The sequence below is a fragment of the Martes martes genome, assembly GCF_963455335.1.
Source record: "Martes martes genome assembly, chromosome: 14".
NCBI classification, from domain to species: domain Eukaryota; kingdom Metazoa; phylum Chordata; class Mammalia; order Carnivora; family Mustelidae; genus Martes; species Martes martes.
Window position 1 is genome coordinate 207,985 of NC_137902.1, and position 25,625 is coordinate 233,609.

Sequence of the window (25,625 nt, forward strand, 5' to 3'; positions counted from 1 at the left end):
GAGCGGAGGTTTACAGGGGGCTGGTGAGCTGCGCTACTTTGTAACCAAGCGAGTAAAGGGCGCGCCTGGAAAAGAAACTGAAGGTCCGCGGAAGGGCCCTGAGACTGGGGGCGGGTCTGCGGCCGCCCCCCCCCCCCGCGCCTGGCCGCCTGGGGGGCAGGCGACCTGCAAAGACCTGTTTGTCGCTGAGGAGAGAGGGGGCAGGTCGGACCCATCCCTCCAGGGCCCTGCCGCGCCCCTTCACAAATTGCGCGGAGAGTCGCGAGAGTCCCGCGCGGGTGGGAATTTGCAGTCAGAGTCCTCCCGACCTGGAGCCGAACACCTGGGAGGGAGGCGAGGCCGCGAGCGAGCCTGATAAAAGCCACCTGGGTGCAAAGGCAGCGGGGCCGAGGGAGACGCGGCGTGATTTCCCCAGACCCTCGGAGGCCTGCGGAGACCCGCGGAGGCCGCGCATCTTGTGCGGGGGCAAGGTTGTTCTCGGGGCAGGGGCCTGGGGAAGGGGAGGCGGCCGGTTCCGGGAGGGTCTCCAACACCCTCCGTCAGCCTGGGCGGCACAGAGCGCGGGGCAGGAGCTCCTGGACCCCAGCCCCCGGCGGTCTCAGCCCGCGGGTCCAAGAGGGTCCCACCGACCAAGGCCCCACCCTCTGTCCTGCAGACACTTCGCCAAGAATTTGGGGGGCGGTCCTCATCTCTCCGCACCCGGGCCTGTGCCCCCACCAGCTCAGAGCGGCCTGCGCAGCCCACCCTCCGTCAGCCCGCTCCCCGCAGAGCTGAGCGGGTCGCGGGGGGGCGGGGGGGGGGGCAGCTCCACCAGCGCGGGCCCCCTCCCGGGGCGAGCAGGAGCGGCCGGCTCCCCCTCCCCCCGGAGGGGCGGGAAAGCCTGGAGGAGCCCCTGGGCGGCAGGTGGGGACGCCTGCCCGGGCTCTGCCCTCGCCCACCCTCTCCCTGAGATATGCCCATCATTCAGACACCTAACTTCAGGGGTGTCCTACCAAAGTCCCAAACACCGCAGCCCCTTAGCGGCTCTGAGCGGACCGCTCTGTCCATCCCCCAAACAGCCATTGTGCTGCTCGGAAAACACAGGTTAAAGACCTCAGGCTGGGGGCGCTTGGGTGGCTCAGTGGGTGAAAGCCTCTGCCTCCGGCTCAGGTCATGATCTCAGGGTCCTGGGATCAAGCCCCACATCGGGCTCTCTGCTTAGCGGGGAGCCTGCTTCCCCCTCTCTCTGCCTGCCTCTCTGCCTACTTGTGGTCTCTCTCTGTCAAATAAATAAATAAATAATAAATAATAAAATGAAAAAAAAAAAAACCTCAGGCTGGCTCAGGCATGGTCTACTTGAGGACATCAGAGCTGGGGATGAGCCTCCCTCCCTTCTGCAAATACCCTGGCAGCTTGGCTCAGCCCTAGAGAGCTCACTGGCGGTCAGACGGAAGTGGTGTCCTTCCCCAGGCAGGAACAACAAGGAGCATTCTTCTGGACGGAGACCTGGACGAGGCCAGGAAAGTACCCAGGGACACAGCCCGAGGAGACACAGTGGGCAGAATGGGTCTTGTCTCTTGCTGTGTGTGTTGTGCACACCTAGGTGTGTGTGTGTGTGGAAGTATGTATGCACCTGCAGAGGAGATATGGAGGGGGTGCACACCTGGGAGTGTGTAAGAAGTGCACACCTGGAGGGGTGTGAGCGCACCTGGAAGGATGGGCATTCGTGCATATGTACGCACGTGCATGCACACACACCTGGCCCTGTACCGGGGGAGGGGGGCGCTAGGAAGAGCCTACGCCTGCAGGCTTCTGTAGGAAATCGGGAGGGAGAGTATCTGCACCCAAGGCCCCTCTGCTGGGTGCTAGATCTGGGAAACTGCAGGTTGGACTGGGGGTGGGGGTGACAGGTCAGTAGGGCAGCACCTTGGAGAGCGGACATAGCACACTCGCGTCTCTCTGCTGTTCCAGGGGGCCCAGAAGAGACCTCCCCGCCAGGGAGGGCGATGAACCACTCCGCTGAGACCCTGGTAACGGAATTCGTCTTGCTGGGGTTCCCAGAGCTGTGCCACCTTCGGGGGCTGCTTCCCGGGTTATTCCTCACGATCTACCTGGTGACCATCCTGGAGAACCTGGTCATCGTGGTGACCATCCGAGCCAGCCAGCAACTGCACACGCCCATGTACTTCTTCCTGGCCAACCTGTCCGTGCTGGAGACCCTCTACACCTCAGTCACCGTCCCCAAGCTGCTGGCTGGCCTCCTGGCACGGGTGAGGACCATCTCCTTCTCAGGATGCCTCACCCAGCTGTTTCTCTTCCTCTCGCTCGGCTCCTCCGAGTGCTTCCTCCTGGCCACCATGGCCTGTGACCGGTACCTGGCCGTCTGTCGCCCGCTGCACTACCCAGCCACCATGAACTGGCAGCTCTGTCTCTGCCTGGCCCTCAGCGCCTGGCTGGGCGGCTTCCTGGCCTCTTTCGTTTCCATGGCTCTCATCTCCCGCCTCAGGTTCTGTGGCCCCAATGTCCTCAACCACTTCTTCTGCGACATCTCACCCCTGCTGCAGCTCTCCTGCTCTGACACCACTACCATCGAAGTCCTGGACTTCGTGGCAGCCCTGGCTGTGCTCGCAACCTCCCTGCTGGTGACCGTGGTCTCCTATGCACACATCCTGGTCACAGTGCTGAGGATCCCGGGCTGGGCCGGCCGCCGGAAAGCCTTCTCCACCTGTGCCTCCCACCTGGTGGTGGTGGCCACCTTCTACACCACCACCATTTTCATGTACGCCCGGCCTCACGCTGCCAGCTCCTTCGACATCAACAAGCTGGTGTCCGTGATCTACTCAGTTGTGACGCCACTGCTCAACCCCATCATCTACTGCCTGCGGAATCGAGACATCAGGGAGGCTCTGATCAAACTCCTCTGAGCCCCTGGTCCCTCCTGAGCACCCTCTAAGGAGGCAGAGCTGCCTAACGCCCCTCCTCTCGTCGGCTCACAGCCTCCGGCCCGCCACCAGGCAGCCCACAGCTCTCTCACTCTGAGCCAGAGCTGCCAAGAACCCAGGGTGCCCATGAGAGCATCTGGACAAGCGGAGTAAAGCCGGAACTTCCCGCCACCTCTCCCATCAGCACCTGAGGGGGAACAGCTCCCCAGCAGGGCCCTTAGCCCGGGCGGAGCACAGACCCCAGCTCACAGGAAGGCTCCGCTTCACTGTCACTCCCTTCACCACCTGGGACGGGGCCAGTTTCCGTGGTGGCCAGCCCCGCTGCCCGGCCCTCCTGGGCCCTACCCGCCCTGTTCCTGAGCCCACCTGGATGGCCTCCATTGCCTAAGCAACCAACCTCGGCTGGCCGGACGGTGAATGAAGTGTCTGGGCGAGGCCAGACGGTGCCGTAGTCCACACACTCGCCACCTTCCCTCAGAAACAGGGATGTCACTGACTTAAAACTTGGTGGGTCCGGCGAGTAGACGGCACCCCCGTACTTGGCTTTTCTGCCTTTTCTTTGTTCTCTGGCACTTAGTGGCACAAATTGGGTTGATCCAGCACCTTCCTTCTTACTGGGCTGCTGTCCCTGGTCAGGGCGAGTGGTTCTGACCCGGTCCCATGGCTTCCCACGCTCCAAGCCCTCCCCTGCCATGGCCCCGGGTGCGACGTGCTTGGTGTGCGCCCTGGGACAGTACGCATGTATCTGCAGGTGTGCCGGGTTGCTCGGCATTGAGAGTTTTAAATTCATGGGGATGACTTGGTGCTGTAAATGTTCTCTTACTGTGTTGCTTTATTATTTTGAGGTTATGTCATTAAGTACATGAAATTTAGCACGGTGTTGTCTTCCTAAATTTAACCTTTTGTCCTTAAGAAGTGTTACTCTTTGTCTCCAGTAACACTTCTGCCTTCCTCCATAAGCTTCAAGTCCGCTCGGTCTGATGGCAGCAGAGCTGTGTCAGCCTCCCTTCCGTCTGGCTGCTTGTGTGACACTTTCTGTGCCTCTTGGCTTCTGACCACTGCTGTCGTCAGCTCTGTAAACCACACTTCTGGGTTGTCAGCTGCTCCCTACATCTGTGGAGAAGTCAGCTTGTTTTTACTCCTTTTAGGTAACTGGGTTTCCCCTACTTCTGGAAGCTTTCAAGGTCTTCTGACAAGAAGTGTGGTGCCTGGTCCCCAGGGCGTGCTTTTCTTTGTATTTATCGCGTCTGGAGTGTGTGATGTTTCCAGAATTGTGTCTTGCCTCAACAGTTTTTGAAAATGTTCAGCATGTGCCCCTAAACACTGCCTCTGCCCCAGCCCTCCACTGCTCTCCTTTGGTTCCCTGTCGCGGCCGGCGCGACAACACGACCAGGGTCGAGAGGGTAAGAGGATGGTGAAATGAAGACGAGACACAAAGAGATGGGGACAGGAGGGGCAAAGTGGATGATGTCCAAGCAATGCCAGTTTATTCAGAAGAGTGCTCTGGTATAAGTATTGTACAGAGACAATCACAAGGAAGCAGTGATCCATTGCATTCTTAGAATAGTTTCCACAGGTTCCCCTTAGAAGGTTTCTTAAGGCTCATGTGCAAACATCCTGACGCCAAGAGGGCTGCTCGAAGATGAGTTCCCTATAGATAAGTAGACAGAGAAGGGCCAAAGGGCATCAGGTGCAGTTTATGGCCCCTGCAGGGACAGCAAGTCAAGTTACCGATTCACGGCTTTAGGCCTGCATGTCCTGTTCCAGATAAGCCCCAGAGGGTGGTCGCGCAGGAGAGCGTGAGACCCATGGCACAGGCCCATTCTCGAGCACCTCAACTTATAAACCACAGGATTGCTTTAACCCTTAGGTTTCAAGGAGGCGCGAGTCAGGGGCTGGTTTGGTTCTCTCTTAAGCTACTGTGTGGCCTCCCACAGTTCCCCACGTCCACATGGGGTCCCCGTGGGGTCCGTGTGGGGCGGGCCTGCGGCAGCCTCCCCTGTGCACCAGCAGCCTGTTGTGTTGCTTTCTCTCCGGGCTTTCTTCTGGGTGTCTCCTAACCGTCCCTGGCCAACTCTAACCTGCGCTTTTAAGTGTGTCTTTTCAGTTCTAGAATTTCCGTTTGGTTCTTTCATTTCCCACTCTCCATCACCCTCTCTGTGTCGTGCTATTCCTGTCGGCACGTGTGTGTTCCTCCGTGAGTCTGTTAGCGATCCTGGTTTGCCTGCGCGGCCGTTTCTTGCCCAGACTAGCGGTCTTATTGCCGTGACCTTTTACAGCGTCTTAGTATCTGACAGGGCGTCCTTCTTCTTTGATCTTGTTTTTCAAAATGACTTACATGAGTACTTCTTTTACTTTTCCATATGGACTTTAGAAACCCTCAGGCTCTCTATGACTTTCCCCAGGCCGCCGTAACAGAGCGCCATAGTTGGGATGGCTTAACACTAGAAGCTCATTTTCTCATGGTTCTGGAGGCTGGAAGTCTGGGACAGCGTGTGCGCAGGGCTGGCTCCTTCTGAGGCCTCTCACCTTGGCTCACAGATGGCTGCCTTCTCCCTGGTCCCCACGTGGCTGTCCCTGTTCTTGTCTGTCTCCTGATGTCCTCTTCTTGTAAGGACAGCAGTCAGATTAGATCAGGGCCTGCCCTCCTAATCTCACTCTACCTTAATTACCTCCGTAAAGACCCCGTGTCCAAATACAGTCACATTCTGAGGTCCTGGGGTCAGGCCTTCAATACAAGAATTGGGGGGCCAGGACTGTGCGTGGAGCAGCGGTTCGGAGCCTCTGGGAATCGAGAGGGTCTGATGGAAGCTGAGAGAGGTCATGTCACACCAACAAACTGGTCCTGTCAGGTCACGGTTGAGGAGGTCCTGCAGTCCACCCCGAGAGCCATCAGGAGAGCTGGGTGTCCCCAGGCCGAGTGGCTGGGTGGGGTACCCACAAAGGTGGAGAGCAAGATGGCGCCACGCCGAGGAGTCCCAGGGTCATATCCAGCAAGGACTGGGAAGGCTGGCTGGCTGGGGCACCTTGCTGTGGAGTGGCCACCGGGAGGGCTCCCTGAGGGATCTGAGCGGTGGCACTGCAGGACGGTTAGAAGGTCACCCATTATCTCCCTTCTGGATACCCGAGGGCCCTGGATAACCACCCTCTCCTCCAGGCGCCTCCCAGTGAGGAGCACCGGACAGCAGGATCTAGGGCTCTGGGGCTGCCCCAGCAGTCTGTGGCCAGTCCGGGACACATCGCCTGGGGCAGGGATGAAGATGGGGAACCAGAGAGGGTGAGGAGGGTGGGAGAGGGGTGGAGTGTGCGAGGGAGCGGGAGTAGGAGGGGTGGAGTGAGGATGGAGGGGGTGGGGTGCTGGGTGCGGGAGAAACGGGGCGGGGTTGTGTGCCCACTGGGGGACGGAGACAGAGTGGCGTGGACGCGAGTGGAAGCAGGAGATGGGGTGGGCGGCCGGCGCGGTGGGGTGGCAGTTAGGACCGGGTGCGGCGAGGGTGAGGTGCCGGGAAGGGAGAGGGGCTGCGCGCTCCTCTCAGACTGCCTCTTTCTCCTCCCTTCCCGTCTCCCGGGGGATGAGCCTCCGCGTCTGCCCGCCCCCAATCCTAGGGCGGAGGCCTCGCGCAACACCCAGACTCCGCGCTCGGGTGCAGGGTCTCCGCCGCAGCCCGCTCCCTCCCGCCCCGCCGGGGTCCCTGGAGCAGCCGCTCGGGCCCGCGGTTCCGACAGAAGCCCGCGGCGGGTAAGGCCGGACCGCGGGATCCGGGCGCTCCGGAAGGCTGGGGCGGGCACCTGCGGGGCTGGGGATGCAGGCGCCGCGTGACGACCGGAGGCCCTGGGAGGAGGGTCGAGCCGCTACCCGGATCCCCCGCGCCCGGATTCGGCCCTGCGTCGCGTCCCGGTCCCCCGCCCCAGCTGCTCGGCCGAGCGGTCGGGGGTGGGGGGTGGGGGGTGGGGGTGGAGGGGTGGAGCGTGGTGCGCGGGTGGGGCGGGAGGGACCTGTGCCCTGGGTCCCGGCCTGCGGGGGCGGGGTCTGCACTGTGTCACCGCCGCGAGTCCCTGCGCCGGCCCGCGCCGGCGGTGAGACCAGGACCCCCCCCCCACCACCGGCTCTGGGTCTGCGCGCTGTGCGCGCTGCCCCGAAGGGCCGGGCCGGAAGAGCCTGACAGAGGCACACGCTTGGTCCTTTCTCCAGACGGTGATCTGGGTCCTTGGGGACCCTCGGTCCCTGAGACTGTGTCCTTCAAGTACATCCCCCACCCCAGTGTGGCCTCTTGTCCCAAGCCGTGGAGGCTTGGGTCGGTCGTCCCAGGGCAGCGCAGGATATGGGGTCCCCTCCCCCAGGGCTCAGCGCCCCACCGCAGGGAGTTCACCACCCTCCGTTCTTTGCACCCACTCCAGCCCCAGGCACAGAATAACCCCGAGGTGCTCAACCCTCTCACCCTCCAGGTGACCCCTTCCTGGTTCCTGAACAAGACTCCCACCCTCTGTCTAGGCCGGAACGCTACCCTCCCAGCCCGCCCCAGCTCTGAGCCAGTCGTCCTCCAGATGCTGGGGGCCCCCTGTACTGCCAAATGCCAGTCTCCTGTCCCCAAGCCCTGAGCCCGCTGGTCCCCTAGCCCCTGTGTCCAGGCCCTGAGCCCGCTGTCCCCGAGCCCCTGAGCCCTTGTCCCCAGGCCCTGAGTCGCCTGGTCCCTAAGCCCCTGGCTCCAAGGCCCCTGGTCCCCTGATCTCCCCGAAGCTGAGGTCCTTTCCCCGTTCTACCGCAGGTTTGCTCCACAAAGATGAACTGGACGGCCGCGACATGCTGGGCTCTGCTACTAGCCGCCACCTTCCTCTGCGACAGCGGTGCGGCCAAGGGTGGCCGTGGAGGGGCTCGCGGCAGCGCCAGGGGAGGGTTGCGCGGAAGCGCGCGCGGGGCCCCGAGGGTGCGCGTGAGGCCGGTGCCCCGCTACGGAGGCTCCTCCCTGCGCGTGGCGGCGGCGGGGGCGGCGGGGGCGGCCGCGGGCCTGGCAGCGGGCTCCGGCTGGAGAAGGGCCACGGGCCCGGGGGAATACGACCTGGAGGACGAGGACGCGGGACCAGGTGGCAACCGGACGGGCCAAGGAGTCTACAGCTACCGGGCGTGGACTTCGGGCGCGGGGCCCACCAGCAGCCCCCACCTCTGCCTGCTGCTGGGCGGCGCTCTTGGCGCCCTGGGGCTGCTGCGGCCCTAGGCCCTGCCGGGTTAGGGCAAGATCTGGCCACCAGCCAGTGCCCTCGGGCAGGCCTCTCCAGCCTGCCCCAGAGACCTGCAGCCGCTGAGCACCCCCTTCCCACCGCTGCCCACCGCCTCTGAACCAGGGAGCCCTGTTCCACCTCTCACCCAGAGGCGGCCTCCTGCTCACGGCCCTGCCCAAGTCCCTCCCCAGCCTCCCCATTCCTCACGATACCGGAGGCCCAGGGCCCATCAGCTCCAGGATGCCCCACCTACCGCCAGGTCAGGGTCCTCCCCAGCCAGAAAGGCGGTGCCTGTGCTGCCATCGGGACCAGCAGTCCAGCATCTCTCCCCAGCTGCCCAGAGAGATGTGCCAAACCAGGATGTTCAAGCCATTCCGGCTCCCCTGACCCCATCCTGGACCCCGGAGGGGTGTGGACAGTGCTGACCACCAAGCCAAGAGGTGGGCCCTGAGGACACTGTGGCCCTCCCCCACAGCAGCAGCCAGTACGGACCAAAGGCCTAGTGGCTCTGGGGAAGAAGAGGTTTCTCTCACAGGTTCTCGTGTGCCTACCACCTGTCCGCAAAAGGCAGTCTGGGGATTTCGGGGCCCACACGTGCCCATCATGGGTCCCTGGATAATTCCCAGGGCATCCCTGCTACAGCAACTGCCCCAGAGCCTTGCCAGCCCACCCCTGGGCCCAGAGACGTGCCCCCTCCCTGGACACTCTCAAGACCATGGACCCCTTGGGGCCACTTTGCTCCCACTTGAAACAACTCACTCAACTCTTCTTGGGACCTATTTTGGGGGGAAAAAACCACATTGTTTAACTTTCAAGAGCTTTTCCTTTCCTTTAAGGTTTAGGTTCACATTCTGGAATCAGTGCTCGCTGGTCCTCAGGGACCGCACAGCCGCTCCCGCTGAAGACCCCTCCCAGGACAGCCAGCTGTGTTTCGGGCAGATCTGCAGCAGGCGGCCTCCTGGGGAAGGGGGGGTGTGAATGCGGCCGGCCCGATCTCAAATCGGAACCAGCAACCAGCACAGCCACGAGGCAGGTCCCTGGAGGCGGACGGCGGCCAGGCCCAGCACCCGGCAGGCACAGCCAGACGCGAGAGTGCTCGGGCTCAGCAAAGCAAGGCCCCCAGAAGCCGAACCCCCGGCAACACCTGTCTGAGCATCTGAGGCTGTGCTGGGGACAGGACAGACCCCCAGAGAGGCCTCTAAGGAAGTGCCAGGTGGGCCTTGCAAGGGGCTGCCTCTGGCGCCCAAGCACCCTCTGCAGAAAGCCAGCCCTTTGCTTCTCAGGCGCCCAGAGGCCCGTTTCCCTCAAGCCTCAGGCCTGGGTCACGGTCCACAAGCCCTGGGGGCCTTGGCTCTTTACCACTTCCTCCACCCCATATCCCACAGCAGGACAACGTCCCAGGCCTAGATCCTCTGGATCGCCCCGTCCTTCGGTGCTCACTGAAAGCCTCACCTGCCGCTGGGCTGCCTCCCAGAATACGCCCTCACACCCGCCCCTGGACCGTGGGGCCTTCCTACTCAGCTGACCGATGCCAGCACCTCCCATGGGGGAGGGGGTGGGTGGGCCTGCCCACTCTGCTTTCCCACAGCTGACACACAGGTCTGGTTAGGGTAAGGGTCTCCAGGCTACCAGCAGAACCCTGGACCAAGCATCGCTCTCCAAAGGCCAGGACGCAGAGCTGCTGGACACAGCTCTGCCTGTACCCACAGCGCCAGCCTTCTCGGGGCACAGCAGGCCCAGATGCCGCTTCATCCATTCCAGACCACACCTGATGCGACCAAAGACCAGCACGGCGGAGCCCTGCCTGGGGCCTCGGGAGCCGTGCGACCAGCCTGCCGCCACACCTGCGAGCAGGACAGCCTTGCACAGGGACTCGGCTCTACCTGGGGGGCCAGGAGCCAGGGCCCAGCCTGCCCAGCACCACGTGGTGGAGGTGGCGGAAACGGGACGCCCAAGTCAAGAGCTTCCTCACACACCAGCCTGATTCCGGGAGTGTGTCCGGCATTCGGCACCGCCGCACGCTGGCGTACTTCCCGCTCTACTGGTCAGGGCTCCAGCGGGAAGCAGACGGTGCCCAGGGCCGGTCCCCTCAAGAGAGGCCAGTGTGTGTGCTCCGGGAGTGGGCACCTGCAGGAGGGGAGGTGCCCCACGGAGACGCCGGTGTTTCCAGGAAGGCCACGCCCCCACGGGACACCAGGTCCACCCCACCCCCTCCTTCTTCTGCCCTTTGCTGGAATGCAGGCTGGTAGGTCAAGTTCCCCGGGGAAGAGTCCCACCGACCTGTTGGCTTCAAGGTGCTCGGAGGCAGCAGGAAAGCTCTCGAGTCTCCACTGACCACACCAGCGACCATCGCGGCCCGTACGCAGCTGGGGACAGACAGTCCGTGGGTTCTGCCACGGCTCCTAGAACCTCTGTCCATGTTGTGTGCACAGTTTAGTCATGTCGTGAAATAAACACTCTGCTGGCAAACAGATCCGTCTTTATTGCAGGACCCAAGGCGTTAGGAGGACCTAACATGAGAGCCCCGACAACACGGCTCACATCCTGACCGTTCGGGCTGAGACACAGGCCATAACACGCGGACCCACGGTGCTCCTGTGCACAACAAATGGGCCGCCAGCAGAGACAGGCCTTCTAAAATGTTTAAGCTACAGACTGCACTTTCACCTCCAGAAAAAAAGTCAGCTTCTCCCTAAGAGATACTCAGCAGGCGTGAGCCGCACAGGGACAGCTCCACCGTGTCGGCAGCACCGATGTCCAGACCCCGGGCACCGTGCCCGGGACCAGCAGCTGGCCAGGCTGTGGGGTGGCGGCAGGTACAGGCTCCTTCCTAGAGACGAGACCTGAGTATTGTCCGGGGACCAGCATGGAGATTCTGGGAAAGGGAGTCCCAGCGGCAACTTCTTGGGTCTGAGGGCCGGGAATGTCCCAATCTCTGGTGTCAAGGGCCAGGCTGGGGTGAGGCCCCTACCAGCTGGACCCACTCAGGGGTCTGCCAAGGGGAGGCTCTTCAGGACATCCCTGTCCAGCATCACTGGGCCGAGCAGTCCACTGCGGAAGGTCCGGAGGAAGTCTCGGGCTGCCGCGGGGTAGTTGGGCTGGATGACGTTCACGTCCCCTGGGGGAAACAAGACGGTCTGGGGAGGAAGGCCCCTCTGTGCAGGGCAGGCCCGGGATTCAGACGCACCGCTCCCTGCCCATCCTCAGGGACTGGCGGTGGGAACCAGTGGAGCTTGGGCCCCAGGGCATATTCAGAAAGAAAATGGAGTCTGGGCCGTGGCACCTGGACCTTAGGAGGCTCCCAAGGGGTAGGACACAGGGTGTGCCCAGAGCGAGGCAGGGCCACCCTGCCCTCCTCTCCAGGCTGGACCCCGAGCCCCCTCCTCTGCGGCACCTCAGTTTCCAGAACAGCCACACGTGCCCACACGTCCTCCCCGACAGCCGCAGCCCGCTTCACAGGCTGGTGCTCCACGCCCAGCCCGGGGCTGAGGCCTCCACGTCTCACCTGTGCCTGTGAGCACCTTCACCTTCTGCGCCTTCCCCAGCCTCACAGCTACCCGCTTCAGCACACTGGCGATGTCATCACAGGCCCCGTCCAGGCCGTAGTGCTGCACGTACCTACACACACACCCACAGTCAGGGAGGGACAGCCAGAGCTGACCTGTGCTGGGCCATGCCCAGCTCTAGCAAGGACCCCTCCCGCAGTCCCCGCCCTTGGCCGGCCATGGCCAGGTGCCCTAAGGCCAGCTTCCCCACAGGAGCCCGTGGCTGCAACATCCACCCCATTCCTGAGCAGGCCTGGGGCCTGGAGCCCTTGGTCAGCACGGCCAGCCACCGGAGGCAGCCGCACGAGGCCAGGAGCGCCAGGATCACCAGCACTCTCTCCGGTGGAGAAGGAAGAGGCGTGCCTGGCGTTTTCTGCAGCCCGCGGACCAGCAGACAGTGCCCACCACTGCTGAGAACCGCCCAGTGGCCCCCGTGAGCTCCCTGTCCCACCCAACTCCGGCTCTGGGCCCGACGAGGGAGGCCAGCACGGGGCCGGCACGGCCTACCCTGAAGGGCCGAAGGAGAAAAACCTCACCCACAGCCAAGCACCTGCCGAACCCCAGGGTCCGGGAAGCTCTAGCCTGGACCGCCCCCCAGTCAGAGGAGACAGTGGATCTGCCCCACGGTCCGCAGTGGGGAGCGGGGCTCAGGCGCGAGCAAAGTAAGACCCGGACCCCGCCCCACGTGGGCATCAGAGCGCCCGTCTCAGAGGGGTCTGAGCCCTGAGAACGCAGGTCCCAAGTGCAGCTTCCGAGGGCGTCAAGGCCCTCCGTCCTGACGATCTCGAGAGCTGTCCGGGGGAGCACTCTCACTAACACATCCGGGAGTGGCCGCCCGCAGGGACTCTGGAAACTCTCCAGAGATTCTCTAGAAACGCTGCAGGACTGCAGATGCCCAAACAGACTCCCACACAAACGAGGCAAAAAAATTACTTTGAAATTCTGCCTCCGTGCAAAAGACAGTTACAGGAACTGAAACAACCAAAGACAAAACGGTTCTCAAGGCACCGGGCATCCAGCCACGAAGAGTGTAAACGGGGGGCCCGGCACTGTCCTGCTCGGTGCCTCGGGACCCCACAGGGCCCAGAGGGCGGCTGCACAGCGGAGACACCACCAGCTGAAACAGAGAGAGCAGAGCTGCCCACAGAGAGAATGCCGGAACTCTGCCGCCTCCATATTTAGCAGACGAGGGCTCAGCACACGTGAGAAAGGGAATCCTCCGAAGCCAGAGGCCGGGAGAGACCCCCAGCAAGGCAGAGGGACATGGGCCCACGCTCACAGAGAGCCAGGAGCGGGTGGATGGGACACAGGGCAGGGGAGGGCCCCGTCCCACGCGGGGCAATGGCTCCAGACCCACAGGCCTGGAAGGAACTGTTTCCAGACAATGTCCCAAGCGAAGCTCAAGGATTTGTGCAGGATCTGAAAGACGCCCATCACCCAAAGAGACAGAATTCAAAACGCCCAGCAGCCAAGCATCTACCACGAGGCACGGACAGTGGGGAACAGACTCATCAGGAGGAGAAAAGCCGTTCGCCGAAACTGCCCCAGACGTCAGGGTTAGCGGAGATGGCAGACCGGTTTGTGTAACCACGGTCCACGTGTCACGAACTCAAGAAACACAGACGACGTGACACGCGCTGTGAGACACACACTGGGGGGCACGAGCAGCAGGTCCAACATGCAGGGGTGCAGGCGCGTGGCCAACGCGCGGGCAGCAAGTCCTGAGGACGGGAGAAGGCAGATGCTGAACACACAGGAAGATACCGTGGTCAAAAATCTGAGAAAAGCCACCGAGCCACAGATCTGAGAGCACAACAAACTCTCAGCTCAAGAAACGAGAAGCCGCTGTCACAAAACCAGCTGGAGGAACAGACACAGACTTGACCCACTGCTCATCAGAAACAGGGGTGAGAACAGGGGGGGCCGACCACTCTCCAGTCCTGGAAACAGCTGTCCATCGAGCCTTTCACACTCAGTGAAAGTATCTTTCCAAAATGAATGTGAAAGAAAGACGTCTCTGCACAACCCAAATCTGACAGTTCAGCAGCAGCACACGTGCGGCAAGAGGCAGGACGGGAAACCCTCCGCCACAGGGCAGCACACGGAGCCCAGACCTATGCCAGGGAGCGCGCGGCACCCACGAAACACCAAGCAACAGATCAACAGCTAAGGTCTGTTTCTTACGCTTGACGTCTCCGTAAAAACCAGACAGTGCAGCTCAGGGTTACAAGACACATCCCAGCAAGACACGGAGCGGCCACAGCCACAGATCCGTCGAGGAACGGAGACGCGCCCACACTCGAGACACGCTCTGGTGTCACTCAGAGCTGCTCCTCCAACACCCAGGCAACCCCTTTAGGAGTCACAGACAACAAGCTGACAGAGGGGACAGAGGGACATCGTAACGTCCAATTCATCCAAGAGAGGGACAGAGGGAGGGAGAGAGGCAGACGGATGCCAAGCAAGAGGAAAGGGAACTAGGGACAGTTGGAACGAACAGCAAGACAACAAATTTGGGTTTTTTAAGATTTTATTTATTTGAGGGGCACCTGGGTGGCTGAATCATCAGGCGTCTGCCTTCGTCTCAGGTCATGATCCCAGGATTCTGGGATCGAGCCCCGCATCAGGCTCCCTGCTTGGTGGGAGCCTGCTTCTCTCTCTCCCTCTGCCCGTTTGTGTTCCCTCTCTCGCTATCTCTGTCATAAATAAATAAAATCTTTAAAAAAAAAAAGTTTTATTTATTTGAGAGAGTGTGAAAGAGAGAGCAAAGCAGGGGGGCAGCAGACAGAGGGGGAAGCAGGCCTCCCGCCGAGCAGGGAGCCCCACGCAGGGCTCGATCCCAGGACCCCGGGATCATGATCTGAGCCAAAAGCCAGATGCTTACTGACTGAGCCACCCAGTTGCCCCCATAAGATGACAAATTCAACCTGACAACAATAATCACATTACATGTAAATAGTGCAAAGACCGAAAGTAAAAAACAGAAATGGTCAGATTGAATAAGAAAAAAGACCTCACTGTACGCAGGCTGTGAGAAGCACATTTTTAACATAAAGACACAATTAAAGCACAAAGTGACAGGAGAAGGCCAGGGTCACCGCGTCCCTGCCAGACGAGGCAGATGTCTGAGCAGAGAGAACCGCCAGGACCAAGACGGCCCTTCTGGGCGACGAGCGCATCAAGTCAGGGGACACGAGGACCCACAGACTGTCCCCTGCCCCTCCCAACACAGCTTCGGAGTGTGTGGAGCAGACACACAGATCCGCAAGGACAGACAGACAGACCAGCCACAGGCGGAGACTTCAGTACCTTCTCTCGGCACCTGCTGGCAGAAACAGAAGGAAAGCCGGCAAAGCAGAAAGAAGGAAACAGGGAAGATGGAACAGTAATCAGTGAACGAAAAGACAGAAAGACAACGGAGAAAGTCACCGTGACCGAAAGCTCTCGATAGAACTCAGTAAAACTGACAAGTGTCCGGGGGACTGAGGTCCTCAACGCGACACAGGACGTCCACGGGACTCCCAGCTCCCCGCACACTCCCTGGCAAGAACAAACAGGTGCATCAGTCTGTACCAGAGAACACGGTGCGGCAGCCGCCAGGAAGGAGCGACACGCGGCGCGACACGGAGCAGTCTGGGAGCTATCTTGTCAAGCACAGGGAACCACACCGTGGGACTCCATTCCTAGGACATTCGAGGATAGGACAGAAGGCAGATGGCCACCAGCTGCGGCAGGCGGGGTCAGGAGACCGTCTATAAAATGGGAGCAGGGAGGGTAGGGAGGAGCCATCCCCAAAGAGCGCGAGAAATTGGGTGTTTTCTTGACTGTGTAAGAGTCAAACGTGTCACAGTGCACAGGATGTGCAGAATTTCTCTAAGAACACGTGAATGCTGCTGTTTTCCTTAATGACATCTGTCCAGGATGAGAGAGGACAGCCCGCCCAGCCCCCGACCCTGCACTCACCCAAAGAGCTGGTGCCTGTTGAGGGTGTAGAGAAGGTAGTCGGCCAGGGTCTCCTCCCCCACCAGGTGGTCCAGCACGGTTCCTGGAACCAGGAGGCCAGGGTGAGCCCCGCAGACCCGCCCGGCATTGGCACTCAAGCGCCCCCTCCCTGCTCAGCCTGTGACGCTGCGGCTCCTGGCAGCCCTGCCTCAGCGCTAAGCTCTCCAGGCCGCGGTCTGCGGGGTAGGAGCAGAGGCTGGCCCTCGTCAGGCGGCCCACTTAGAGCAGGCACAACCCGTGAGGCCCGGCGGCAGGAGGGGCGCCAGGGGGGCCCCGACTCACCGCAAAGGGCCAGCTTCAGGCCCATCTCCACACTCTCAATCCGAGGGGACAGCACCCCGGGAGTGTCCAGCAGGAACATCAGTGGCCGGTCACACACCTGTAGACACAGAGGGCGGTTGGGCCAGCCATCCCCTCCAGATGCTCTGCTGGGTGGCCCCTAGAGCCAGGCTGCTAGGTTCTAGGGTTCCGAGGAGGTTCTGGGGCCCCGTCCCGGAGGGTTCGTCCTTTTCAGGAAGCTCTCGGCTTCCCCACACCATCAGTTCCCACTGAGTTTGGAGAATAAATCCGGGCAATAGGTTCTCCTCCCAGGGCGTAAAGGGCGCGTGTGGACAGGCTGAGCTAAGCCTGGGAGAACAGGCCACGGTGTGACCTTGGGCAGGTGCTCGGCTCCCTCCTCCATAAAACAGGGGTGAGAGCGCGCCCTCCCCCCGGGTTTGCTGTAAGGGCCCTCAGTGTGTGGCGCGTGGCGAGCACTCAGGGGGAGCAGAGTGGAGAAGACAGGCAGGCCGCCCCACAGCCCTCGGGAAGTACCGGGCATGTGTGCGCGGCACTCGAGACCCGGCAGCCGAGCACCCTACCTGAATTCTGGACATCACAGCTCTGGTGATCCCGGGCTCGCCGCCGACCCTGGTAGCTTTTCCTGCAGGATGGAAACGGGCCATCAAAGGTAGTCACACACAAAGCCTGGCACACAGGCTACAGGGTAAGAAATGATACACACAGAACCCTACGATGGCCCACAGGGGCTTGGGCTCGAGTCAACTCCAAACCAGCTCACAGCAGTGACTCTTCTACCAAAACTTCTTCCCAACACCTAGAAAGATGCTCCAAGACCTGCCCAGGGACCAGCAGGCAAGCACCTGACCGTGAAGGTCCCAACAGAGCTCTCATGTCAGCACGCCAGCTGCTGCCTCCAGGACCTGACCCCATGCCCGACGCCAACCCTGCACCCTGCAAGTCCGACCCCACAGCAGTGCCCGCAACAGGCCTATGAGCTGAGTTCCTGTCCAAGGTACCCAGTCAGTTCAAGAGTAAAGAGATCCACGTGTCTGCCAGTCGTGCGTGGAAAAGCAAATTGTGGTCCAGAAACCCAACGGAGTATTACTCAGCCTTGAAAAGGAAGTCCTTCGGCAGCCGCAGGACGGACCCGAGGACATTATGCTGACCACTACCGCTGACTGCACACATGTGAGGTCCAGACAGAAAGCACATTACTGGTGCCCAGTGCCGGTTAGGGTTTGTTTAAAGACTTCCAGCTGGAAACAATGGAAAAGTCTAGAATAGTGGGATGGATGGACAGCACTGAATATACTTAATGGCACAATGTTTTTAAAAGCCATAATTTAAAAAAATAAACTTAAAAGAACAGACGGTTTGGCAAGTCTGCAATGAGCACCGAAAACACCACCTGCAAACTAACGGTTCAGCTACATCAGGCTTGGGGTCCGTGCACGGGCAGCGGGCTCGTGACAGGTCTGGAGAGCAAGGCTAGCACGGTCCCGGCGTTAACCCTGAAAACCCTGAGCGCAACAGAAGCACAGCGAGCGAGCGAGCATAACAGGCGCATCTGCACAACCCTAACACCGGGCGAGCACAGTCAGGAGGCGCCTGGGAGCTCCCGGAGGCCATTCCCGAGCCGGGAGGAGGCAGATTTCCAGCTGGAGAGGGGGCCCTCACCAAATGTCTCCTGCCTGTGTGCAGTGGCGGCCTGAGACCTCGGTGAGGACAAGACCACCGGAGAGTAGAAAAGTCATCCCCGCGTCAAACACCAACATTTCGCGTTCAGGAAAGAAAATACATTCAGTATAAAATGGGTAACAGGATGACTCTGTGTCACCACTTAACCTCACATCGGACACTTCACTGGGTCCTTTCAGGGCACAGACAACCCCAAGGGGCCGTGATGCTCTGGCTATGGCAGTGTTGTCTGTTGTCAGGACTGAGACAACTGCTCGCCGGGGGGACGAAGGGCCCACAGCAGCAAAGGCAGGACCTTTCCCGAGGTGCTGTCTCCTGAGTGCGTTGATGAGTGAGGACTTGCCCACGTTGGGGATCCCAATCACCATGGCACAGTACTCCAGGTTCTGCCAAGGCACAAGAGCAGGGACTCAGGGGTCCACCCAGACCACCCACGGCCTCCTGTGGCCCATGCTGGGGGCCCCACAAGCCCAGGTTTGTGTTCAGGGGAAGGAAGACCAGGGTGGAGGCCCCGTCCGCTTCAGCAGCGCCACCCCACCCTTCCTGCTGCGAGAAAGCACACACAGGGCAGCTGCCCCTGCTGCCCCCCTGCAGCAGCAGAGAGAGAACCCCAAGGGGTCGTGGCCCAGCACAAGGACTGCTCAGCCACTGCTAGACACTGAGCCTTGACCCCTCAGCAGGAGGCACCAGCCCACGGCCAGCCCCAGGCTCCACAACCAACCTCTCCTCGATGATAGCGGTAGCTGCCCTCAACCAGTCCTCTGACCAGCGGTATGATCTGCAAAGCACAAACACCCAGACACTGGCTTTTTCTGGACTTCCGGGGTGGCGTCCGCCCAGGTCCAGCATCAGGGAAGCAGGGCTGTCCACATTAGGATTCAGAGTGTGCTGGGGCCCAGGGAGGGAGGGACGCGCTGACCTGTGCCCCGTCCTGTCCCTCTACCATCAGTGAGTGGGTCAGTCCCCCAGAGGGCGACAGCTCTGACTGCAGCCACTCCAGCCAAGCTGCCTACCAACCAGTGAAATGATCCTCCAAATATGGCTGCAGACACAAGGCCCCAGACCGTCCAGAAGCCTGTGGGAGCTACGGCCCCGAGTGCTCGCGACAGCCGCACCGCACCCCTCAGACCATCACAGGCTGCCCAGAGCCCACCTGCTCTCGCCCAGAGAGGAGCGTGCCCCCAGGCCCCCAGCAAACCCTGGACTGTCTCAAAACTCTGCTTCTTATGAGAGCATGAAATAACCTGTAGGATTTCTTGAATGTATTTAAGCGAAAGCACTGGAGTGTGAAACAGAGGGGTGCCTACCTGCTTGATATTCTCATCCTTTACACAGTTGGTGAAAACGACATTTTTTAGGCCTTCTCCTTCTAAGTGTTGTATAATTTTCTGAAAGAGAATATTTCCATTTTATATACTAAATGCAAACATGGGTGGTATACTATGCTAAAATCCAAGGACCTGAGATTGACCCCGACCCCACCCCCGCCCCCGCCCCAGGCCAGGCTGTTCCCTGGCTCGGAGCCACCGCCACAGGATCTGGAGACGATCAGGCTGCGGGGGGGGGGGGGTGGGGGGGGGTGGGGGGGGGTGGTGAGGGGCAGGCGGTGCGGGCGCGGGAGGCCCTGGGAGGGTGAGGGTGAGGGTTAGGGTTAGGAGCCCCTGGGAGGGCGGGAGGGAGGTGTCCCAGTCAGGGGCCCTTGTACTCCAGGCTCCAGCGGGGATGAGGGTTCAGCACAGACATCAACTGCCTCTTGGGACTCAGGACCTTCGTGTGCAAGGGGCCACTTCCAGCAGCAAACAGCCTATTACACCTGAGTGTTCTGCCCACACTCCCCCCACCCCCCCGGAAACTGAGGCGTGACCCAAATCCAATCACAGAACATATCTGATGTTCTAAAAGCCCACAGGTAACCTAAGGCTAATATGAAGTTACCGGCCTCAGCATTAAGCAAAACCCGTGTAGGAACCCTGTTTTTTAAACCAGTATGATGACGTTTGATCAGCTACCGACCTAAACATACGGTTGATGCCTAAATGAACAAAAGCTCACTCACTAGTTCGGGTCTGATTTTAGTTATTTGTTGGATGATGCAGGCTAAGACACAGGCCACGGCAGACACATTTAAAGCCACGCTCTGAAGTACATAAATTCACAACGGTGTGATGACCCAGCACTCGAGGCAGACACAAGGGGCGTCCACTCGGGGCTCCACCCCTCCTCTCCAGGACCTCTGCCACAGCAGCGCCTGAGAACAGCTCCCAGCCCGGGGAGACCCCACTGCGCTCCTACAGTAGGTCACATCAGTGCCCAGCACTCTACAGAAATTAGCATTTAAGGGCAGAAGCAATCACTGATTAAAACTCAAATCTCAACCAATAAAAGCAAAGCTTGTGATTAAATGACTACATGTGCACATGCACTGAGACCCACAGACACCCAGCGCCTAGAGGGCCTGAGCTGCCTGATCTGCACAGCAGGAAGGCTTGAAATGACCCCAGGTGCCTGCACCTGGGTGAGGGGTCACTGCTGCTTGGATTCTCAACGAACAGAACTCTGGTGGCTTCCGGGTTGGATGTCTCCCTGGAAACCTTGAGACAGAGGCTTGTGGCTGGGGCTTACGTAACTCAAACATGCCACGATCAACGAGGAAACCTGAACCAAGGGGCACCTGGGGGTCTCGGTCTGTTGAGCGTCTGACTCTTGGTTTTGGCTCAGGTCATGATCTCAGGGTCCTGGGATCAAGTCCCACATCGGCTCCCTCCTCAATGGGAAACCTGCTTCTCCCTCTGCTTCTCCACCCCCAACCCCGCTTGTGATCTCTGTCTCTCTCAAATAAGTAAACGAAAGGAAAGAAAAAAGAAACAATGCTTTTTAAAAACAAGAAAAGAAACCTAAACAACATTCTGGAAACAAAGAGCGAACTGCACCACTGACACCCTGACAGCAGCCAGGCTGCGACCCACAAGGCTTTGGCGCCAGCCCTTTGGGCAGGAAGAGCAGAGGAGAGTGCTTGAAAACAACATGTCCAGACCTCCATGTTTCTCGAACTTCTGCAACACGGGGGAAAGCCCTGCCCTCGGTCACCTGGTGCCTCGTGTCCCCGATCCTGCCTGCTTTGAAGAAGTTCCTTTGGGCCTCCCCACCCTTCTAGTTTCCAGCTCAGTGGCTATGCGGGGCTGGCCGGCTGGTGTGGGCGCCTGGGGCAAGTGCGGCCATCACAGGAGACCTCCAGGTCAGTACCTGTGGCCTGAGCCTGTGGCCACTGGCCTCACACAGCCACTGAAAGGTAGCTCATCAAAATGATGTAAACTGTGAACGTCGCAGCTGCGACAGGAGCCACATGTCAAGTGCTCCCTGCCAGATGGGACAGAGGCCACACGGTGGGGCACAGGACTCCAGCCCCACAGCCTGGCCACGTCCCATGGGAGAGGCACACCTTGGTCTTTTGGACCATAAACATAGAGGGAGGCTTGTCATTCTGAGAAATCACGTGGGAATACCTCTGCAAACAAAGTGCTGTTTGCCGAAGCAAGCCTGTCTGGGTGAACCAACCCCGCGCGTGTCTGCAATCCCAGACGCGGACCGCGCCCGCACGGGCACCTTCACCTGCTGCTGCTTCAGATCCGCCAAGTCCATTTTGTTGAGGACCAGCACGTGCGGCTTAAGCCCAAGAGTTTCCTGAAACAGAGGATTGCGGCCTGAAAGTGGAATGTGGTAAAATTAAGGAAAAATCCCATCAGTGCTTTCCCAGCCCATTAATTTATCTCATCCACCTCGTCACCCAGACTGACACCATCTTCAGAATGAAATCTGTAGAAGGGACTGAGCAGAGCAGGAAGCCCAGTCTCAGCCCTGCCAGCCAGCCCAGCCCCACACTCCTCACACTCCCCGCCAGCTGGGGAGAAGGACACCTTGTCGCCACCACGTTCCCACCGCAGACATGCAGGACAGCGGCTCCCGCTTGCCTTCCCGAACAGGAATGATGGGGCACAGACAGAAGGCAAAGCTCAGTGGAGGGCTTCATAACTGGCTCTTTGTTTAGCTGCCAAGGTGCAGAAGTCCAAAATGAATGATGTGACCACCCTACAGTGCAGCCAGTAATGCCCTAACCAGTTTACCTCCCACTGCTGCCACCCTCTGGTGACTGCCAAGGAGATGAGGGTCCCCCCTGGAAACCATCCCTGAAGGTTCTGCCTCCTCGCCAGCACTGTCAGGCCCTTCCGCCCTCAGCCAGGGACCCTTAAGGAATCAGGACAGGTCCCACCTCATGGGACCCTAACACGGGCAGAAGGACGGCCCCTAGTTATCCTCTGAACACTCAGACACTACCGCTGTTCCATCTCCTACTGAGTCCAGGTGTGAGATCCCCAAGGCCTCCAGCACACCCTGGGTCTGGACACCTGTTAAGGGCTGTGCCCTCACCCACACAAAAGGACTTCCCACAAATCTCACTCTTTGCTCAAGGGTTAAGCCAACAGCAAAAGCCCAGACTCCATCCCAGGGTCCCTAACGCAGCCTAGGGCTCCTTGCCATGTCCTGGCGAAAAAGACAGAGGTCTAGAAACCAAAAGGACAGATGTCCACTCACTGCACAGTAGCAACTATAGCTTTGTTGTTTTTGCTAACATATGTTTTGTCAAACATATGACTGCCAGCAAACACTTCTGCCCAGCATGGGATATCCTGTAAACTGACAGATTTAGCCTACAGTAAATAAACTTGACATCTTATTACAAAAGTTCCAGAGTCTGAAATAGTGAAAACGGTCCCTCATCTGACATCCCTGAGCTGGTAACAACTCTCACAGCAACACCTTCGTCACACAAAGAGAACCCAAACATACTCCAATACAATGAACACAAGGTCTGAAAAGTACATTTGTTACTAAACAAGATTCCCGGATCTTGCCAACGCACGCCTCAGGCCCAGAGGAAAATCCCACTGGCCGGCACGCTTACGTGAAGCTTGCATACCTCACCCAGAGACCCCACTGCTGGACTGGACTGGAAGGTCTGCGTGTGCCAGGCAGAGGTCAGAGCAAAGATGCTGCCCTACGCACCAATGCAGAGTGTCAAAAGACACAGGCCTGGACCCCACGCCGGAGATGCTGGTTAACTGGTCTGGAAAGGGGCCCAGACCAGGATTCTTTAAAGCCTGCTGGAGAAACCCTAACATGTAATGAGAGCTGAGAATCACTGCTTCAAGTGCCAGTAACTGAGAGGCGAGGGCACCAGCCCAGTACAGGAGACCAGAGCAGAGACAGGAAGAGGAGGTAGACCCAGACCAAGTAACACCAGGAATGCCTCCTGCTGCCTGAGCCCCATGCGACCCAGGACAAAGGGCCTCCTCTTACCACTACGGTTCTGCGTGCACCCAGTTCTGGGAGAGTTGGGAGCAAGGGGGCTCACAACATAAGCAACTCTGTGACACCGGCTGCATGTCCTATAATTCAACTCAACTCTAACACTATCTACATGGAGAAAGAGCCAGATCCCACAGGCTAAGGGCTGAGGCCCACACATGCCCCCAAGGTGCCTATCACAGTCCAGGCCATCACCTGTGCTTCTGACCCACGACCCCCTCCTTGGATTCAGTTAGTTTGCCAGAGTGGCTCACGGAACTCAGAGAAAACTTTACTTACGAGATTACTGGCTCGTTATAAAATGACAACTCAGGAACAGCCAGATAGCCACATCCACACAAGGCTGTGTTATGCAGGACGGAGCACAGAGCCTCCGTGCTCTACCTGTACCACTCAGGCCACCTGGGTGGCTCAGTCCCCGTATCAGGCTCACCACTCAGTGCAGAGTCGGCTTGAAATTCCCCTCCCTCTCCCAGTCCCATACTTGCATGTGTGCCACACCCCCCTTCTAAATAAAATCTTTTTTTTTTTTTAAATAATAAACATGCTCCTCTCCCTCTATATCCATGTTTGCCAACCCAGACGATCTCCAAACCTTGTCTTTTTAGGTCTTAACTGAGGCTTCATTCTACAGGGCTGATTAATTAAATCACTGGCCATCGGCCAATGGGTCAGTGGGTCCAGGGGGCGGAACTGAAAGCTCCACTCCTCCAAGGGCAGGACTGTTTCACCGGCAACCAACCCTCAAACCTAAGTGACTTAGTGGCTTTTCCAAAGTCACCCCATCGACAGACACCTTTATCCCTCTCATCCCTTAGGAAATACCCAGGGCTTTAAGAGCTACGTGCCAGAGACAGGGACAGAGACCCAACATACACGCATTTCTTTTTACAGGTCACAGGATCACAGCCCCTGAAGGATATCCGGGCGTCGTGGACCTCGATGATACAGTCCACCAACTTCAGGCTGCTCTGCATCTTCTTCAGCCCTGGAAAACAGAAGAAGGGTGCCTCCTGGGTTTAAACAGGGCAGGTGTGAGGGGCGCCTGGGCGGCTCAGCTGGTGACGCGACTGCCTTCAGCTCAGGCCAGGATCCCGGAGTCCCCAGGCTCCGGCCCCCGGCTCTCTGCTTCTCCCTCTGCCCGTCTCCCTTCTCATGCCGTCTCTCACTCTCCAGTAAAGAAACAAAATCTTTAAAACATAATAATAAACAGGCCAGGTTTAATCCCGCGGCCACGAATGACCACCTAGGAAAGAATCCCCCGAGGACGTGTCCTGAGCCGCCGCGACGGACAAGTGCTCGCGAGGGCCTCCTCCACGCTCACCGGCGGCGTCTCCGGGAAGGGCCGAGGCCCCGCCCGAGGGGCAGCAGCACGTCTGCGCCCCAGGCCCCCGCAGGGCCCCCCGCGGTACTTAACCTCCGCGGCGCGCCGGGCCTCCACGCCGCACGGCGGCGCTGCTGCCCCGGGACCCCCGAGCCCCTGCCGCGGCCCCGGGAACCACACGCGCAAAGCCGCGGGGCCGGCGCCGCTCGGCGCCCCTCACGCCGCCACGCCGGGGCCCCGCGAGCGCCCTGGAGCACCGCACGCGCCCCCCGCGCGCCCCGCGCGAGCCGGAGCCGACCTCGGGACACGCACGGCCGCGGCCCCCGGCCCCGTGCACCGCGGGCGCCCGAGCGCGGAAGGCAGCGGCGCGGACGCCGAGGGCTCCCCGACCGGCCTGAGGCCAGGAAGGGCCTCCTCGGGCGGCCTGGCGGGACGGCGAGGCCCCCGCGCGGTCAGCGTGCTGCGGTGACCACGCGGCTCGGAGGGGACCCGCCGCGGCCACTGCCCTTCGTCCCCAACGTCCGAGCCGGAACGCGTCCCCGGGTGGAGACGGAGGCTGCGGGAAATACGGCGGCGAAGGGACCTGCGGGGACCCGGGGCCACCCCGGGGCACCCCTGCCGTCCCCCGCCGCCGCCCGCCCCACGCGCGCTCAGCCCGCCGGCGAACGGTGCTGGGGACGCGGGCGACGCAGTCGCGGGCGGACGGACCCCGGCGCCGCCCCCGCCTCACCCTTGGCCATGTGTCCCGGGAACCAGCGCGCCACGTCCCGACCGCCCAGCGGGAAGCTCTCTCGCCAGGCGGCCCCGGCGGCGCCGCAGAGCGCGTGCAAGGCCGCCCGCATGGCGCCGTGTCCCCAGCACAGCGCGGCGCAGGGGGACCGCTCCGGCGACGGACCTCCCCGCCGGCCCACGCCCCCGCCCTGCGGTTCCGGCGCTTCAGGAGGCGCCCCCCCCTCCCCGCTGGCGACTCGCGCGTGCGCACTAGATGCCTTCGGCGGCGCGGGGGGGCGGGGCCGCGGGGGCGGGGCTACCAGCCGACCTGGGACCTTGTGCAGGCCAGGGACTTCCCAGGGGTCCTCAGTTCATGGAATTTTTTTTTTTTTTAAGATTTTATTTATTTATTTGACAGACAGAGATCACAAGTAGGCAGAGAGGCAGGCAGAGAGAGAGGAGGAAGCAGGATCCCCGCTGAGCAGAGAGCCTGATGCGGGGCTCGATCCCAAGACCCTGGGATCATGACCTGAGCACAAGACAGAGGCTTAACCCACGGAG

At 60.4% G+C, this 25,625-nt stretch overlaps 3 protein-coding genes across 7 annotated transcripts; 2 read left to right on the forward strand and 1 right to left on the reverse strand.

Moving 5' to 3' along the window:
• Positions 1 to 1,985: 1,985 nt before the first annotated feature.
• On the forward strand, positions 1,986 to 2,903 carry LOC308355405 (olfactory receptor 226-like; the record flags this gene model as incomplete). The annotated part of the gene is made up of 1 exon (XM_080823618.1): positions 1,986 to 2,903. One exon carries the CDS (start codon positions 1,986 to 1,988, stop codon positions 2,901 to 2,903), a length of 918 nt encoding a protein of 305 aa, XP_080679744.1.
• A 3,665-nt stretch (positions 2,904 to 6,568) lies between these two features.
• Positions 6,569 to 8,270, forward strand: SPRN (shadow of prion protein). Its single transcript, XM_080822300.1, has 2 exons — positions 6,569 to 6,660; positions 7,688 to 8,270. The coding sequence occupies exon 2, from the start codon at positions 7,703 to 7,705 to the stop codon at positions 8,132 to 8,134; it is 432 nt and encodes a 143-aa protein (XP_080678426.1). The 5' UTR covers positions 6,569 to 6,660; positions 7,688 to 7,702; the 3' UTR covers positions 8,135 to 8,270.
• Positions 8,271 to 10,600: 2,330 nt separating this feature from the next.
• On the reverse strand, positions 10,601 to 25,306 carry MTG1 (mitochondrial ribosome associated GTPase 1). 5 transcript variants are annotated; one of them, XM_080822296.1, is made up of 11 exons: positions 25,084 to 25,275; positions 23,951 to 24,017; positions 21,269 to 21,377; positions 18,973 to 19,053; positions 18,387 to 18,443; positions 17,961 to 18,051; positions 16,546 to 16,607; positions 15,968 to 16,064; positions 15,647 to 15,728; positions 11,644 to 11,756; positions 10,601 to 11,256 (listed from the first exon to the last, which is right to left on the reverse strand). In XM_080822296.1, the coding sequence occupies exons 1-11, from the start codon at positions 25,193 to 25,195 to the stop codon at positions 11,123 to 11,125; spliced, it is 1,005 nt and encodes a 334-aa protein (XP_080678422.1). In that variant the 5' UTR covers positions 25,196 to 25,275; the 3' UTR covers positions 10,601 to 11,122. The 5 variants fall into 5 exon arrangements, 4 of the variants coding, with proteins under 4 accessions (XP_080678422.1, XP_080678423.1, XP_080678424.1 ...); XM_080822297.1 differs by having other exon boundaries at positions 21,275 to 21,377; positions 25,084 to 25,274; XM_080822298.1 differs by lacking the exon at positions 25,084 to 25,275 and adding an exon at positions 24,276 to 24,460 and having other exon boundaries at positions 21,275 to 21,379; positions 23,953 to 24,017.
• Between the last annotated feature and the right edge of the window lie 319 nt (positions 25,307 to 25,625).